Source organism: Apus apus, chromosome 2 (genome assembly GCF_020740795.1).
Source record: "Apus apus isolate bApuApu2 chromosome 2, bApuApu2.pri.cur, whole genome shotgun sequence".
Classification (NCBI taxonomy): Eukaryota; Metazoa; Chordata; class Aves; order Apodiformes; family Apodidae; genus Apus; species Apus apus.
Genome location: NC_067283.1, coordinates 65,728,043 through 65,746,181, shown reverse-complemented (window position 1 = coordinate 65,746,181; position 18,139 = coordinate 65,728,043). Strand labels below are relative to the sequence as shown.

General features: G+C 40.2%; 1 protein-coding gene across 4 annotated transcripts in view; it reads right to left on the bottom strand.

The window, feature by feature from the left end:
* Nucleotides 1-7,631: 7,631 nt before the first annotated feature.
* The window catches only part of CAP2 (cyclase associated actin cytoskeleton regulatory protein 2), a 70,443-nt gene continuing 59,935 nt past the window's right edge, over nt 7,632-18,139 (bottom strand). For all 4 annotated transcript variants that reach the window (XM_051611495.1, XM_051611492.1, XM_051611493.1 and 1 more), the window contains 6 exons: nt 16,092-16,281; nt 15,105-15,280; nt 13,777-13,900; nt 13,463-13,545; nt 10,732-10,872; nt 7,632-9,174 (listed from right to left, as the gene is read on the bottom strand). In XM_051611495.1, the coding sequence (XP_051467455.1) occupies nt 9,091-9,174; nt 10,732-10,872; nt 13,463-13,545; nt 13,777-13,900; nt 15,105-15,280; nt 16,092-16,281 (798 nt within the window). In that variant the 3' untranslated portion in view covers nt 7,632-9,090. The remainder of the gene's footprint in view (nt 9,175-10,731; nt 10,873-13,462; nt 13,546-13,776; nt 13,901-15,104; nt 15,281-16,091; nt 16,282-18,139) is intronic.

Here is an 18,139-nt window from a genome sequence, read left to right as displayed (position 1 = left end):
CGCTGGGCGGCTCCGGGCGCTCGGAGGTAACGCGGGGCCGGGGCTCTCCCGGCGGCCTTGCGGGCGTAGGAGGAGGCGTAGAGGCTTTCCGTAGCGACCCGTCCGGCGGGAGCGGGTCCCCCGGTTCCGCCCGCAGCCGCCGCCTCAGCGGGGAGAGGCGGCGGCCCTCGGCCCGGCCCAGGCTCTCGGCCCGGCCCAGGCCCGCGGCCCGGTCCCAGCCCCGGGGTTAAGCCGTCCTTCTCCTCAGCCCAATCCCCGTCCCTGGTTTCCCAGCCGGGCAGCAGCTGTGGGTGCAGCTGGGCAGGGCTGGCGGGCCTGGCCTCCGGCGACTTCCCGCAGCACTTTGCTGATAGGAAGCGGGTTGAAAGGGTTCAGAGGGAGAAAAGGTGCTGAACTGCTCCCCGTGTTGTGTGTGTACTTCTACGGTTTTTTCGCTGTCTAAATGTGGCTTCCTTTTCCGTCCCTCCCTTTTCATCCTGTCTCCTGTAACTTCTATGTTCTTCCTGTGCAGAAGCATCAAGCGAAGAGCCAGGAGCCTTACAGTGACTTAAACACAGTTCTCCAAATTAAGTTTTAAGGTTCCTATGTACTCTTAAGCATCTCAATCAGACAAGAAGTTCTGCAGGGCAGATGTTAGCGTAGCTCCATGCTGAATGAACTAGTAATATGTACTGTAAAAAATGGAGTGTTTCCCTATTTTAATACAGCAAATAGCACAGCTGAAGAAAAAACAAAACCCAAAACAACCCATTAAATTTCTCCTTCTCTCAGTTAAACTAAAAGAGACACATTATTTCCCCATGTAACTGTACCCGATTTAAAAGCTGAAGTAGTCTCTGCAGTGTGTCTCTCTTATATAGATAAACTGAGGCGAATTGACAAAATATTTAGCAAATAACCTGCACCATCTTAATTAAATGCAGTTATTTTAGGTGCTGGGACACATTGCATAGATATGGTTCTAATTACACTGGCAAGTGTTTTGTGAAATCAATATGGGTAAATTATTTGGGAAACGGCAAGTTTTAGCATGATTAGGAGGGACAATGAAGAATGAAAGAGGGAAAGGAAGGAAGGTAGGCAAGTGTACAGAAGAAAACATGGTATTAAGCTAGCTATTAATTCTTAATAGAAAAACTAGCTTGGAAAACTGACAGTAAAAGTAACAGAGCTTCTTCCTTTGTGATATTTCACTTCTTCCTTAATTAGCTACAGTCTATTTAGGTTTTTTTTAAGTTGGGTTTTCACCACAAACCCTTCAGGACCAAATGGTGTCAGGCGTCTTTGGTGAGGTTGTGTGTGTGTCAACAAGGTTTTGCAAGCCAGGTCAGATCCTAAGGTACAATTACAGGATCTCGTAGGCATCACCTAATGCTGCCACTCACGTACATTTTAGGGTCACCAGCAGCATTACACAGGCATAACAAGGTAGAACTCACTGTGCAATTATGCTGGGTACTAGAGGTTGTTTGGAGTCACTGGCAGTAGAGAGAAGGGGACTAACAGGTAGCAGAGACAATGTAGCATTTCTTTATTCCCAAATTTTTCAGTCATTGGTTTTTCATTCTTCTGCCTTAAAAAAATAACCCACCAGTTCTGCAGGCATTCAGATTATTCTGTTCTGGGATGCATATGATAGAGGTGCTTGCCAGGGGTGGGGAACTTGCAGCTTTGGCTTTTGGTGACAAAGGGTCTGTTTCATTGCTGTGTCAGATTGCCACACGTTGTGGGAATACCTAAAATCCTCAGCAGCACTGATTTCTTCCTACTTTACTTGGCTTTCTATTGTGAGCAGAGTCAGAAAGGGAGGTTATTGTGGGTAGTTAATTGTACCAGTTGATGACAGCAAGTGGTTGAATGCATTGGCAGTTAAATACCCTCTTCTCTAGGAATGAGATTTAGGCAAGAGGAGGTGGGAGGTGTTTTAACTGGATCAAAAGAAGGAGGTAAGCACCTAAAAGCTGATACTGCAATAGCTAAGGCTTAAGGGGAATCTAGAATCCCATCTTAAGCTCTTTAAATTTAGGTAATGCTGAAAAGCCTGCTCTGTCACTCTTGCTCAGGGGTTTTTTTGGTAGCTGTAAATCCAACTGTTCAAAGCTACAGAGATATATCTATGCATTCTAGCATCCTGTTTTCAAGTCAGGGTTTTAAACAATTTTTAAAACCATGGAATTGCTGAAGCATTCATCTGGTTGTATGAAACTGAAGTTTAATTCTTTCCTTTGCTTGAGGAATGGAGATCACATCTCCTGCATCATGCTGAAGTGTGCTGATAATAGCTCTTTTAAAAAGTCCTTGGATGAGAGTTGTTGGACATTAATCAACAGCAACTTCTTGTCATTCCAAAGTGGTGAATTGCCGTTGTGCCCAGAAGCCTACATATATTAATGCTATTTACACATTTGTATCAAGTATGTATAAGTACAGAGTGAAATTAAATGCAAATGTTGATTAAAGATATTCTTCACTACTGAAACATACAGACCAGGTCACCAAGGAGTGAGAACTTTCTCCCTTGTTGGAGCAAGTACGGAAGGTGAAATTTGAGCCGAAAAACAAATGTATACATTTACAGAACTATAGAGTAAAACCTATTTCAGTGTAGAAAAATGGCACAACTGTCTCCCAGATTAAATAAATTTTATTCTTTCACTCTGAAAGCAATCTGACTCATCCAGCTGAGGATTTTGAAGAAGAGATGGGCTCTAAAAGCTATCATGGCTCACTGAGAGGCATTTTCTTTCTAATAGATACAACTTCAAGTGTAGTAAGACAGAGAACAGCATCCTAGTGGCCACAGTTGATAAAAAGGCCAAAGCTGGAGAAAAGTGAACTTTTCCACTTTTTTCTTGGGATACATAGATTTTTAGTGTGGTTGCCTGTTTACCACTACTGTCTGTATAGTGAGTTGTGTGTAAATACCTTTATTTGCCTTTTACCTTGACCTTGTTTGAATGTGAAGTGGAACCAGAAAATAACTTGACTCAGCAGTGTGGCACTCAGAAGCCTTACCCATTATCTAATTCCCTGTGTGCCTCCTCCTCAAGCAGCACTGGAACTAGGGGTTTGGAGAAGAAGAGTCTTTGGTGGTCAGTGGGATTACGTAGGGTCCCTGGCATGCAGCATGACTTAGGGAAGCAGGGTTAAGCCTAGAAGATCACTGAGTTTTGGGTGGTGGAGTAGAGAGTGTTCTTTGTTCTTCTGCAAGAATTTGGCACCCAAAAAGCTTTTTCTGGGTTACTTCAACCATAAAGAGGGTACTGGTTCTTGTTTTCTGGTAGTCACAACATTCCTTGGGGAGTGTTATTTGTGATTTTTATCTAATGGCTGTTTCATTTGTCGGGGGCCTGTTTATGGGCAACTCCTGAGGGCGGTAGCTACTGGTGGGCAATATTTTCACAGCAGTGGGCCTAGATCACCTCCAGCAGGGGAACTGAATCTCTCTTGTATGTTCTTGGTAACAGAGCTGCTTGCTAGCATATTGTACAATCCAGTGAAATTCACCTTCATTTGTCTGTGAAAAAAGTGGCAGCTGCTTCCACGTTCTAGGGGGAGCCCAGTCAAATAGCTTGTCAGAAGAGTGCACTAGGGTGTATACTGAGTTGAGCACCTGGAGGATTTCAAGTGGATACATCTTGATCTCTGGGGAAGAAATGTGATGCACAGGTTTATGAAAATGCATTTAGTACATTAACACTGAAGGAAATAATGCAGATCCAGATACACTGAGGACTCAATAATTAGAATGGTTTGTCTGGATAATAACTATGGGACTGGGAAGTGCCCAGTTCCCTAGGACATTGAAAAGGTTTCTGGTTATCAAACACAGTACTGAAGTTAATTACCCCTTTATCTTCAATAGCTCTGTTAAATACCACCTTTGAGTTCAATCAGATACTTGTTTAGAAATATGCTTTTAATGGCGATATGCTTAGCAGTGTTCAAAAAAAGAGAAGAGCAAATTAATCATTGGTAACACGTTGCTGTTTTTTCTTCCTCGTTCACCCCAATATAACCTTCTCATTTTTACCAAGACAATAATTTCATAACCAAAATAACCTTTCGCTGGTTTTGCAGTGCCTTCTAGAGAGCAGTGTCCCAGTGCTGTGACAAACACGTACGCAGCCTCCGCGAACTCTGTCTTCCAGCTCCTGCCACCTGGCGGACACGTGCAGTCACTACCTCATTCCTAATTAGAGGTTACTAATTCTTAGTAAATTCTAAACGACTAAGCAAGTATCACAGAGTGAGGGAAGGGCTGAGGTTGGCAGGGGTGTCTGGAGGCCATCTGCCCCAACCCCTGCTCAAGCAGTGGTGCCTGCAGCTGGTTGCACAAGACTGTCCAGGCACCTTTTGAATGGCTCCAAGGATGGAGATTCCACTGCCTCTCTGGGCAACCCGTGCCAGCGCTTGGTCACTCTCACAGTGCAAAAGTATTTCCTGATGTTCAGAGAGAACCTTCTGTGTTTCAGCTTGTGCCTGTTGTCTCTGGTCCTGTCCCTGGGCACCACTGAGGCGAGCTTGGCTCTGTCCTCTTTGCACCCTCCCTTCAGGTATTTATAGACATTAACAGATCTCCCCTGACTCCAGGCTTCCTCCTGGGAGAGCTGCTCCAGTCCCTTCAGTATTTTCAAGGCTTTTCACTGGTCTCCCTCCAGTAAGTCCATGTCTCTCTTGTACTGGGGAGCCCAGCACTGGACACAGCACTCCAAGCAGTGGCTTCACTAGTGCTGAGACGAGGGGAAGGATCACCTCCCATATGGAGCCAATGGTCCATATGAAGCCAGGATACCATCAGTCTTCTTTGTCTCAGGGGCACATCACTGGGTCATGTTCAACTTGGTGACCACCAGGACCTCCAGATCCTTTTCTGCCAATCTGCTGTCCAGTTGGACAGCCCCCAGCATATCACAAAATCACAGAATCTTAGGGGTTGGAAGGGACCTTGAAAGATCATCTAGTCCAACCCCCCTGCCAGAGCAGGATCACCTAGAGCACATCACACAGGAACGTGTCCAGGCGGGTTTTGAATGTCTCCAGGAAAGGAGACCCCACAACCTCTCTGGGCAGCCTGTTCCAGGGCTCTGTCACTCTCACAGTAAAGAAGTTTTTTCTGATGTTTACCTGGAACCTCCTATGCTCCAGTTTGCACCCATTGCCTTGTCCTATCACTGGAAATCACTGTAAAAAATCTGGCTCCATCCTCCAGACACTCGCCCTTAATGTAGTTGTAAACATTGATGAGGTCGCCCCTCAGTCTCCTCCAAGCTAAAGAGACCCAGCTCCCTCAGCCCTTCCTCATCAGGGAGATGTTCCACTCCCTTCATCAGCTTTGTAGCTCTGTGCTGGACTCTTTCCAGCAGTTCCCTGTCCTTCTGGAACTGAGGGGCCCAGAACTGGACACAATATTCCAGATGCAGCCTCACCAAGGCAGAATAGAGGGGGAGGAGAACCTCTCTTGACCTACTAACCACACCCTTTCTAGTACACCCCAGGATGCCATTGGCCTTCTTAGCCACAAGGGCACACTGCTGGCTCAGGGTCATCCTCCTGTCCACCAGGATCCCCAGGTCCCTTTCTCCTGCACTGCTCTCCAGCAGGTCAGTCTCCAGCCTGTACATGGGGTTGTTTTTCCCCAGATGCAAGACTCTACACTTGCCCTTGTTGAACTTCATCCGATTTCTCCCTGCCCAACTCTCCAGCCTGTCCAGGTCTCTCTGAATGGCAGCACAGCCTTCTGGTGTGTCAGCCACTCCTCCCAGTTTAGTGTCATCAGCAAACTTGCTGAGGGCACACTCTGTTCCCTCATCCAGGTTGTTGATGAAAGTATTGAATAGTACCAGTCCCAGTACTGACCCCGGAGGGAGTCCACTAGTCACAGACCTCCAACTAGATTCTGTCCCATTGACAACACCTGTCTGACTTCTTCCTTTCAACCATGATCCATCTCACTATATACTGGTGCATGGGGTGGTTGTACCCCAGGTGCAGGACTTTGCAGTTCCCCTTGCTGAACTACATGAGGTACTGATACAGAGTACTTCAACAGTACTTTTACAGAGGTTCTATTTAAGAAAGTATGGGATCCATTGAAGCTTTTCATAGGAAAAGGCTTTTTACTTTTGGACACTTAGTAAAAAATCTCTTTCTCTTTTACATGTACTTTATTGGCTGATTCACAGCATCTATGCCAGTGAATATTTGTCCCATTAAGGTTTATAAAAATAAATTGGCTAATTACATCGTATGTGATTGTTCCATACCAATAAATGCGCCAAAAGCACTGATTTCTGTTTTGAGAGTTGCACTGATTTAGTGCATAACCACAATTTTAGTGCAGTATAGAGCTGAAATCAAGGGCCGTATCTTGTGTGATTGCATGCAGTAAAAAAGAAGTGATCAATAGGACCTTAGGAATGCTCAGCATTTAGCAGTTCACTCCTTGCTGGAGTCAACCATTAGGCACAGATCAAACTTGCTGCTTAAGTCTTGGTGGACATAATTGATCATGGTTGAGATGACTCATCAAATCATCACTCTGCAGCTTGTTGTCAACTTCTATCTCGAGATATACTTGATTTTTCAGAAAATGAGTTTTTAACTTTCACTTTTACACAAATTCATGTAGGGTGAATCAGAACCTTAGATTTATTTTTTTTATTTAGCACTCCGTTGTATTTTTGAGGTTAAAACAGGTTGCAGGGGAGAAAAACCGTTCAACCCACTGGAAATGTATGACAAGTATGTTTTATGAGGACCAGAACTGACAAAAACTGGTTATAGATTTTATTTTTTTTTGGTCATATGGCTGACTGAGGGTACTGCATAAAAGCTGATTGCATATTTTGAAAAGTCTGTCTCCTGTTTTTCTTTTTGTTTTTTTCTGAAGTCCAATAATACATGGACTTGTTAGCCTTTTCTCCAGTTGAAGCAATTACCTTGGGTCTGTCCGTGCAACGCCTTCTTCCTTGCTTTTTAAACCTCTGCCTTCTGTCAAAGTTGTTGGGTGTGTTCAGACTGTCAGATGTGCACTGTTACTGCATAAGACTTCCTCCTGTTAAGAAACTAGTGAAAAAAATGTACTTGGGTCTTGCATGTTGCAAGAACAGGAGTGTTAGGAAGGAATTATGATTATGATTTAAGGATTAAACAATCCTTCAACAATTTTTTTATCATGACAAGTAGGCGATTCCCATTTTTCAGATGTGAAGCACATCCAAGTGAAATATGGAGTGGATTGCTTCTGGTTTGTTAATGTAGGAGGGACCCATCCAAAGACATATTGGAAAATTATGGGAGAAGCTAAAATAGAAGGCAAACCTTATAAACTTGCACCAGGTCATGATCATCTCCCTAGATATAATCTATGGAAGATACAGGTGTCCCTGAATCATTAAAAGCTTAATTTTCTGGCTGTCACTGACGTCATATGTGAGAAACTTCAGGCTTATCTGCTGGCATGCAGAATGCCCACTATTCACTGTCAAGTGGACTATAGCAGCAAAAGTGATACTATTTAATGAACTGGGAAGATGAGCTACTTTTTTCCCGATCAATTTTTTCTAACAGCAGTTAAGAAGGAGAAAGCGTAGAGGACAAACACTGCAATGGAGCAAGCTCTGAAAAACTTTGTATTTAAACAAGTACATTTTCCTTTTTATTTCATAAGAAGTTTACTGTTGAAAAAATGGTATATATTAAAGCAAACACATTATACACATAGATTAAACATCAGATAGCAAAACCTTACGGAATGAGCACTACTGGTTGTATTGTATAGGGTTTACAATCAAAGATATACTTAAAAACCCTCAAGAATTCATGTACTTTGAAGGTAAATTAGGCACAAAATTTAGCTTGTAACTAGCTCTGCAAGCATCTCACTGTGATTTCACTGTTACAAAGTATTACAAGTGATCAAAAACCTAAGTCAACTTTTAAAACTTAAAATTTTATTTGTACTATGTGCTGAAATAGTACAAATGTGTATAACACTCCACCTTTGTTAAAAAAACATGTACAATAGGGACTATAAAGTAGAATCAAAGGGCTAAACAGGAAATTACCCCTTTATTTGGGCTCAGAATTAGTATAACATAAATCTATGGCTTTGCTTTGTGCACATATTTGAAATTTAAGAAGTCCTACAAATGTGGGAAAGAAACAGGAAGATATTTTTCATGAATATGAGCTAAAATTAGCAGTATTTTAAAGGAACATTGTTGGTAAGGAAACTAGCTGGTACCTGACATATATGCTTCTCTCCGTTTTTGGAGTAGGATGCAAGATACAATGTGAAATTTTAAAGAATGAGAGACTATTTCACAAAAAAAAAAAAAAGAAATCCAGGGTGCAGAAAACCTTCAAGTGATTTGCTGCAAGGTTTTAGCTTAGAATTACTAATTGGCAAGAAATGAGAGGGTGACAGCAAGTCTGTGGACCATAATAAAATCTTAACTCACAGAAAGCACAGAGATCTTCTAATAATACATATTACAAAAGTGTTTGATTAAAATACCTGTGTGGTTTTTTTTAATCTTATGTTAGCAAAACATATTGCTGAAAGTTGTCCTTTTTTGCTTGTTTAAAACAAAACCCATTATGATTGCCACAGAACTACAAGGAACTGCATACTTTCTAGGGGTACATTTTTACTGCATCATACAGGAATTGTTTTAAAATAAACATCTTAAAGTCTTAATGCTGTTTTTGATTAGCAGAAACAGAAAAAGGAATGCACTGAAGCAAGATGATAACAGAGTGTATCATGCAGTATTTTGGCTTAATGTATACAGTATTTCAAACCAATGATGTGACTAGAGGGTGGGGGCTTAAATCCATTACATTCACATGACATAATTGAGAATTAAAATTGTATGTGAAGGCAAACTGTGGAAAAGTGAAAAATACTGGGATGCCTAACAAAAGCGTGCCAGATGTGTTATTGTTTCTAGCATGCAGAGCTAATGCTTGAAGGCCTATCACAGCAGTATGAACTACTGCTACTTCTAGTTCTTTACATTACTGCTTTGTTTATGCTGGCTGTGGTCTGGTCACGGTCAGCAAGTGCTGTATGGCGTTAGGAAGTTAACCCACAATCTCTGCAGGTTCAGTGACCAATTTAGATCCATCCCATGCTGTCTTGAACTGTTCAGGAACCGGAAATTCTTTCTGGTAAGAGACAAAAGCAACAATGATAGTTAAATAAACAGAAGATACCTTATGAAAACTGGTGGAATACTATTAGTGCTACATGACTGAGAAAGCATTGATAGCTCAGACATGCCAGGATTAGTGAGAAGCCTTCTTCATTACCCTAGGAAGCTATTTTACAATGCCACACAGGAAAAAGCCTTATTGCTGCCCAGTTTCAAATAGCCTTGGTATGCTACTACTTTGCAATAATCCCTCTCACACCATTATTTGGACCAACAAAGTAAATAAGCCCCATGTCAGAAATGACTTCAGATTCCATCAGTGTCTGGGCTGGAAGACAGCAGAAAGGATTTAGATGTAGAGATTTAGTGAGGAGACTAATTTTAAGGACAAAAGCAGTATTAAAATACGGAAGAATAAAATTTTTAAAAGCCCCACCACTATAATTTTAAATGTGGTACCCTTCAGAAGACGCAGCATCCTTTGTGGGGTACAAAAATCAGAGCAGAACATCAAAGAAAGTCTCCTTCCATTCTGTATATTTGGTGAAAGGGTGGGAGATGGTGTTGGGTCTGTCTTTGTTTCCCATAAAAAAAAAAAGATGTGAAGAGAAGGGTTTTTTTGTTGAGACCTCCAGTAAGTGTTTTGCTAGCCAGTAACTTCAGATGATACAGTGACTTGAGGTGAGACTGATAAAAAGGATAGGTTTTTTTTCAGGAATAGTTGACTATGCATCCACTGAATATGATTTCTTTTTTAGTTATCTGAACCTGGGCATCCAGCAGTCACATTTGGAAAGGTGAAGCATGAGAATTCTCTTGTTACATGTTTTCTTTTATAAAGCCTAAACCCCATTACCATACAATAATTCCAGCCCAAAAGAATTTTGAGAAATTTAAGCACTGTCTATGGCCATACAGTGCAATTTCAACACTGCTCTGTTAAGGAAATTAGGAAACTAACATGCTTTCCCTGCATGATCCCTTGCTAGTGTGTGAAGTGACAGAGCACGACTTTACTAGAAATGCTGGTGGTCACGGTGTGAAAGTCTTAGTAGAACAGAAAAAGAGCTAAGAAAATGCACGTTTAAGAAGCTATTAAGGACGTGTTGAAAACACTAGAAAGTACTACAGATGCTACCCAGGTATCAACAGCTTTAGAAAAAGCAAGTATATTATGCTGTATTATTTCAACAGCAGTAGAATTATATTTATCTCAGTTTTAGCATCATCTTCAGGCTTGAGTGCTCTTTTGTGAACTGAATTTCTTTGGAGATTATGTTTAGATATCAAAAAAGAAAATTAAATGGATAGGAGATTAAGCCATTATCTATCAAAATGGAAAGAAATAACCTCGTGTCTGGTCTTTGAAATTACTTTGTGCCCCAGAAAATAAGAGTTCTTCCTACACAGATAGCTGAGATATCGTTACATAGAACTTAAATAGTTTTGGATAATTTTTTGGTGACCTAATATGTGTTGCATGTTAGTTTCTTTCCTAACAGTTTAAATGCTATTAGCTACCAAGACTAGTGGGGAAGTGGAAGCAAAGCTTCAAAAATATCTCACTCACATAATCACCATCTTGGGGGATGAGGATGTTCATCTCGGATGACTTGGCACTCACAATCTCACAGTCTAATGATTCCTCACTGAGGTAGATGTGGCAGCCTTCTGTTTTGTTAATAGAAATGGTTGGCACTTTCCCCATCACCTGCAAAATAAAGTCTGCTTAATATCAAATCTTAAAATGCACACAAAGATACTGTTAATAAAATCCTCATTGCCTGCCAGCTCTAATTTTGGCCACCAACATCTGATCTGTGTGTCAGCTGCCTGCTTGATGCTTATATTTGATTTGTTAGACACTGTGAAAATTCTTGGTGGTGTTAATAAAGTTCTATACACAATAGCAAACTTATACAGCAAACTTTGAAATCCAATTTGATGAAAGTGCTTCCCTGATTCTCTCTAATTTCAGTGACAGTTTTGTGCAGATATTTAGGTGGTGTTCACCTTGTTCATTGGTGAGAACAGGTTAAGAAATCAAACACATCAACTTCAACCCAGTAAGGGCAAATGAAAGAGCCCAAAGTACAGTACTACTCAACGGGTGTTTTGTAATACATTCTGGAGACTTCAAAGCTCTTCCAGGTTTTACAGAGTACAGTAGGAACGGGTTTTTATCCCCTTCAGGCAAGCTACAGTTATACAAAAGTACTGAGCAATTTAATTAAATCTCTAAAGGTATTTCTGATGTCATTTTAAAAGCAGGCACAGGATTTACTTAGGGAGAAAGGGAAATCTTCTCTTATTTACAATTGTAGAAAGTAAAAGATTTCTTCATGGCTACCTGGCTGACTCACTGGTTGTTAGTAGAAATTCCTCCTAATTCTCTAGCAGGGACAGCAATATACTCTGGACAATGTATCAAAAGGGGAGAGGCTATTCTGACCCATAAAACAGTAACAGCATGTGATAGATATGTACTTGTGAATGAAAGAGTGTCTCCCATCACTCAAGTTGAGAATTTATTTTCAGTTTCAATTCCTTTAATGCAACAGCAAAGAACAAGTCTTGCATCCCACTCTGATCCTGAAGTCTGATCTGTGTAGTGATCAAAGCATCTTAAAATCATAATTATTTTTTTAATGGGTTCTTACGCAATAGACAACAAAAGGAGGATGTGTTTAATAAATTTTGCAAACATCTGGCAAGAAAAAACCACCCCAAACACTGGAAAGGAGAGCCAAGCAATGTGGCATTGAAGTAACTATTTGTAGCAAAATCTGTAGGATTGTTTTACTGACATTTGTTCCATTAACATATCATGTATTCGCAAATTATACGCTTGGGTCTTCAAAATACTGAGAAAACTGAAGTGCTCAGCACTTGGCATACTCAAACTCTGCAGAGGCTGCCTCATTCAAGCAGCATACAACGAGACTCTGCCTTCTTAAGTGGAACTACGCTCCGTTTCATGGCATAGAAGCCTTATGAATTATACATATAACCGGCTTAATCAAAAGAACTTTGATTCTTAGAAAAGGTATTTCCCCTTTATTTGAGTATTAACAAGCTGTGGATTCACTGTTCATTACATGTGAATTTTTCAGCTTTAATGAATAGTTCCAGAGATGATAAAAATAATCTAGTTATTGAAAAAAAAAAACCACTCATAAGTGCCTGGGATCTTTTTCTTTAACTAACTACCTCTCCTGTAAGAAGATACGTAGAGATCATGATTAAAACTGCTTGTTACAGATCAGTAGATGATACACAGCTGGTAGAAATGTCAGTCACCTGCATGAGGTTCAAAACATAAAAAACCATCTTGCTATTATTCTCTGTGGTGGCATGGAGCAGAACTGCCTACATTTAATGTCATACAGCAGGCATAGCCTTTTAAGCAAAAGACCCCACCTTCCTTGAAGAATGACAGTTTGGTGTAGTTTAATTAACATTTCATTTCTTTTTAACTTAAAATAATATATCCTAACATCCTTTCTTGAGACTAGGTCGTGTATGTTGGACACAACTGAGAACTAGAGTAGGTATAGGTAGGCCTCTTTCAGCGGGATGAGTCAACTGTTGTAAATGTTAGGGAGATTGTCTATAATTTGAACAGGGCAAGTATGCCAACAAAGAGGGCAATATATGGATTTAAAATACATATATTTTCTTGTCACAAGAACAAGAAGGAAGGTGATCTCTGATGAAGCTTTGCTTACCAGTTACCAAAGGAAAAAACATTTGTAGGCAAGTGACTATATTACTTACTCATGTAATGTGTCATGTTGCTGGCAGGGGACATTTTTGACATCCTGGGACCTACACTAAATGTAATTTAGTTGTCCTTTGACAGTCTATTTTAACATTTCCACTGGCAAAATAAGAAAAAAAGAAGTAACCATTCTCTGGGCTTAGAAATCAACTAGCTAACTGCCAGAATTTCTTCCACAAGCATCACTCTACTTTCAAGTGCCAGGAGCTGTTTACCGTGAAAGCAAGAAAATTAGGGCCAGAAGTAGGAGTTCTTAAAGTGTATAAATCTCTCAGCTTCACGGGAACGAGAAGGGACTGGGCCCAGTGAGGTTTGTTCAGTGAAGCTCAAAAGTTTTCACAGGTATTTTCTAATGCATTTTCTAATGAATTTAGTGCACATAAAGATTCGTTTAGATTAGTCAGTCTCTCATTTTTGTTGTGCTCCTGTGAGTTTTTAAAATCGCTTGTAGTTATACCTTGGGCTTTCCCCCTACACCTCCTGCTTGTTCTCTGTCTTTGTTTCTCAAATAGGTACTTACCTGAATCTGAATATCCCTGGAGTTGATCACTTCCACGATTCCCACAACATTGTCAAACACAAGGCCAAACTTTTTACAGTTGTCTAAAACAAAGCAATAATAAATAAGAAAGGCAAGATAAAAGTAAATATATGCACACCTGCTACGTTAACTATGAGAATTCCCAGTCTTACACTGCATAGCTGAGCAGACTTACTCACACAATCAATTTATTGACGTGAATGGAATGATGGCATGATTCAGATCCATTATTAATCCTGTAAGTCAGTTTTTTCAAGACTGGCATTTAAAGCCCAGCTGAAGTATTCACTCACCAATAGTAATTGAATTGATTTTTCCTTTTATCTGAAGCGTAGATTTGTTACACTTAAAAATGTAGGCCACTTGCTTGAGTTCAGTGTTGTTAATGACCAGGTCATTCTTATCCTCTTGATATTCCTATTTCAAAAGAAAGCTTATTTAATTGGTTGTCCTTTAAATAGCTAACAGTCAGACAGAGTTTAGTACAACTTGTGCTCAAGCTGTTGCATCTTCAGTTACAACAGAGCAATATCCTTCTTGTGGCTTAAAAATCTAACTTGTTTGGTGATGGGATATTTCACCTAATTCACCCTTAGATGACACGTGTTTCTGAGCTGCAGAACTTAAGAACTTAACACAGACCCTGACAAAACCCATTAATTGTATAGAAAAGACATCACAACAATATAAAAATGCACTCAAAAACCTGTTGTTTGGTTCCCATCCAACTTAGACTGGCACCTTGAAGAACAGAGCAAGTTTTTTGCTCCCCTAAATGTTGTAGAATGGTCTATCCAGCACATTATGAATAGGTGCAGCCATTACCATGTACAATAAGGAATAACGGGTGAAGAAATTTCCTTTCATTATGATGTGTGGAAGGACATTTACACTCTGTGGATGTCAAAGAAAGCCTAGCAATCCACAAGGAATGTTCCAGGTACTATAACACTAAAGCAACATAACACAGGCAAACTGTGACTGCACCTTGTGCAAACTCAGATCCACAGTAATGACTGTGTGTATAACCTTCTGCATGACTAAATTGCATATTGTTCCCTCCCTTTTTTAACCAACTCAATCATGTGAATTTTCACTCACATTATTTTTTCATATTTGCCTATATAAATTAACTCCCAAACTTCAAACAAATACCTCTTTTCCATCTGTAGATTGAGCAAAAGGTAACGCTTCTCTACTTTTAAGGCATGGGAGACGTGCTTGTATGGAATGGGAGATGAAAAATAAATGTATAATTCTGTTGATTAACAAAGCTGGAGAAAGTGTTCTGTGATAATACTATTAGCTCTCAATTGCGTTAATGGCCTGCAAGAGGGGATTTTAGCTGGAGTTCTCCACCAGACTTGTTTCTGGGGGACTGTCAGATTTTGCAAGGAATTTATATGTTGCTTCTGACATTTTCCAGTTCAGATGAATTAGTATGTGATTCTCAGAGATAAATTAATTAACTATAGATGCTACAAATTAGTAACAGCTAAATTGTAGCAAGGTGGAGCAATGCAAGACTCAGCCTGTTTTAGTTGCAACTCGAATTTGTTTCACCATGGTCATCAACAGCCTTTTGCAAGATGTTCAGTTCAGAGGTGTGACTGGGACTCACCACTCTCCACTTCTTTCCCTCTAGCTCCAAGACAGGGGCATGGCTCTGCTGTGGGGAATTCTTGGGAGAGTTGGGACTTGGAGTATGACTTTTTGTTGGAGAACGAACAGAAGGACCTTGGGCACGTAGGCTGGGGTTCTTGTGGGTCTTCTGGTCATCAGAGACATGTCGAAGCCCTAAAAAAAAAATAAAGGGTGTTTATGAAAGAGAAGCTGTTTTCCAGTACTAAAGGTGTTAATATCTAAGCAGAAAAGGTTTCCTTTTAGTGGTGTTAAATTTTTATCTGAATTTACATTTTTTTATTCCCTCTAGATTTGCCTGCCTACAAATTTTTAGATGTTAATATAAAACCTCTTTTACTGTGGATGGGCTATCTTAGGATCTTCAAGAGCAAATGCTGTCTTCTAGTTCCTCTCCATCTGTAGCGAGCTCTGAGAGCTTGGTTTATAATATTTTTCCATTCATAAAAATGAGATTCTTTTTCTAATTCAGGACAATATTTGACCTATCCCTGCAGCATGAAGGGCAGATACATCAATCATAGGTATTTAAACTCACAGGCATCCACTTTAATTACAACTGTCCAGTATTAATGCAAGAAGCTTTACTGTTGTACTCCACATTCATCTGTGAGCCAGACCTTTTCACCTATGGGCACACTGAATGTGAATCAGAAAGGGGGTTACATTTTTATTGCAATTGAAACTTAGATGTGCACCAGCTGCTGGGGATTGAAGATGTCCAGCTTGGTTACCTTAAAATTAAATGGATGCCTCTAAATAAAAGGTGGGAATTTCAGGTATGCTGAACATATTTGTGTGCTGTTGCTTCTAAAGGAGGTTTTGGCAAGCAGTCTTGTCCATGAGACTCTCTGTAAGCCTCAGAAAATATGAGCTGCTTAAATGTGGTGGAGCTTAGATTCATACATCTGGCATCTCTTGATGTAGTTTGACTCAAGGACCAAAATGTGATTACTTTCCTCCTGACCTTTGGTTATTGCCTCTCCCTGGTTAAGCTCTGCGAAGAGGGCCGAGCGAGATGCGGTTCCTTCATCCTTGGCGGCTTCTGCCTCAAAGAGGGGGGGAGGTCCCGGCGGCGGCGGCGGCGGCGGGGGTGGGGACAGGCATGACCCGCCGGTAAGAACCGACCGCATAGACACGGGCGATGCAACAGGACCCTGTTTGAGAGGGATGGAAATCATTTTACAGACAGTGCTTCAGGGAACATTGCACTTTGAGAACTCTTACTTATTAGCATCCCCGAATGCCGTGGGTTTGAGTGACTCTAGGCAGCCACAGGCTCAGATGAATTTCTGGCACCATCATTGAATGTAATGCTCTGAATCTTTCCCTGCACCAAAGCAGGCAGGGCTGGAAAGACTGACAGTCCGCACTGCTGTCTTACTGCACCCAAAATATTTCTATCAAGTGCTTGTCAAGACTGGTGCTAAAAATCTTCAAGAGTAGATTCCATAATTTATTCTAGTGTTTACTGACATAAAAGGGGAAACGTCTCCTTTTTTTTCAGGGACCAAATGCAGTTAGCCCTATACTGGTGTGCATTCAGAAACATATAGAAAACGTTTTGATCTAACACAAACAACGAGGAGGGTCACAAACTGTCACATGTATGTGCAAAGTGTTAAATTGTATGCAAGATGTAAAATGCTGTTCTTCAGACTGTTCAAGTAATCTGCAAAGATTCAAATTACAGCAGAATGTAAAACTATGGTGATTCAAGTCTCTTAATTCTGAAATTCAGTATTTGAGTTTTTAGTTCAATTTTTCAATTTTTAAAAAATTTCTTTTTAATTTTTAAATTATTTTTTTTTCAATTGCAGGACATTACAACACACCAGTCATGAGTATGAGGAGCCTTGGAAAAGTAAGTAATCCAGTCTTTCCATTTGCATAATCAGAAGTACATTTTTGGTCTGAATTATAATGCTTACATAGAATATTATCAAACAGACAGAAAATACTACTAATGATCCGATTAAAATTTTATCCTAATAATACATGTTAGAATCTGAGAAACTGAGAATGAGTTTTTCTGTATTGCCACTGAGTGTCACTCTGATCCCACCTCTCTGCAGCAAAGCAGAGACTGTTTTAAAAGAACCATTATGAAAAATTAGATTGGTTCTGATTAATTTAGCTAGCTATACAGATACTGTGCATTGCACCAGTACTTATTTATTAGGTGGGAAGATACAATGGGAAAATGACAGGGATTACAGAGTCACAGCTTCTCTAATGGGCTACCTTTGTTAAGAGATACAGGTTGTTAAAAATGCATCCCTGGTAATCATTACTGAAAATAGATACTCCTTAGCTGGACTCAGAGGATATTTTTAACCACTTATGATGCCACCCCTTTCTGCTAAACTGAAACAGCAAAGTATCCATCTGGTTCCTACATCTCACATGAGTTAAAAATATAGATATTCTTTAAAAAGTAAACTGGTTCTGGTCTGTAATCCCAAATCGATGACGAGATGATGAGAAAGGGACTGACATGCATATGTTTTTTTGGTTGGTTGGTTGTTTTTTTTCCTGTTCAGACATACTTAAAAAAAGAAGCCTGGCACATTGGAGTAACTGCATTCAAACCTCTTAGTCATTATGACCCTAGTTAGAGTAGCATGGAAAGGCAGTAATATTAGTTAACCTCTTAGTGTTCACCCTCTATTGGCATATGCACCTTCAGGATTTAAGTGCTGTTGCATTTGAAGGAGCTGTTTGTGGAATATGTTAGTGATGAAGACACAGTAAGATTCTTTGTCACATTAGTGATATTAAAATTGCATTGCACAAGAGACTGGTTGAATCCTCAGTACTAAGGTGAGTAATGAAACTGAGGCAGTGGCACAGTTTGATTGTTTCTGAAAGGATCCAAGATCTCTTAAGGGAAAGGGCTCTTTTCTATGCTATTAAATCTTTTTGATCAAACAAAAAGAAAGGAAAAGAATCCCCTTTTGGAATTATCACTTATTGTCAAGATATACTGGAATTGATGTAGGCTGCTTTTAGAGA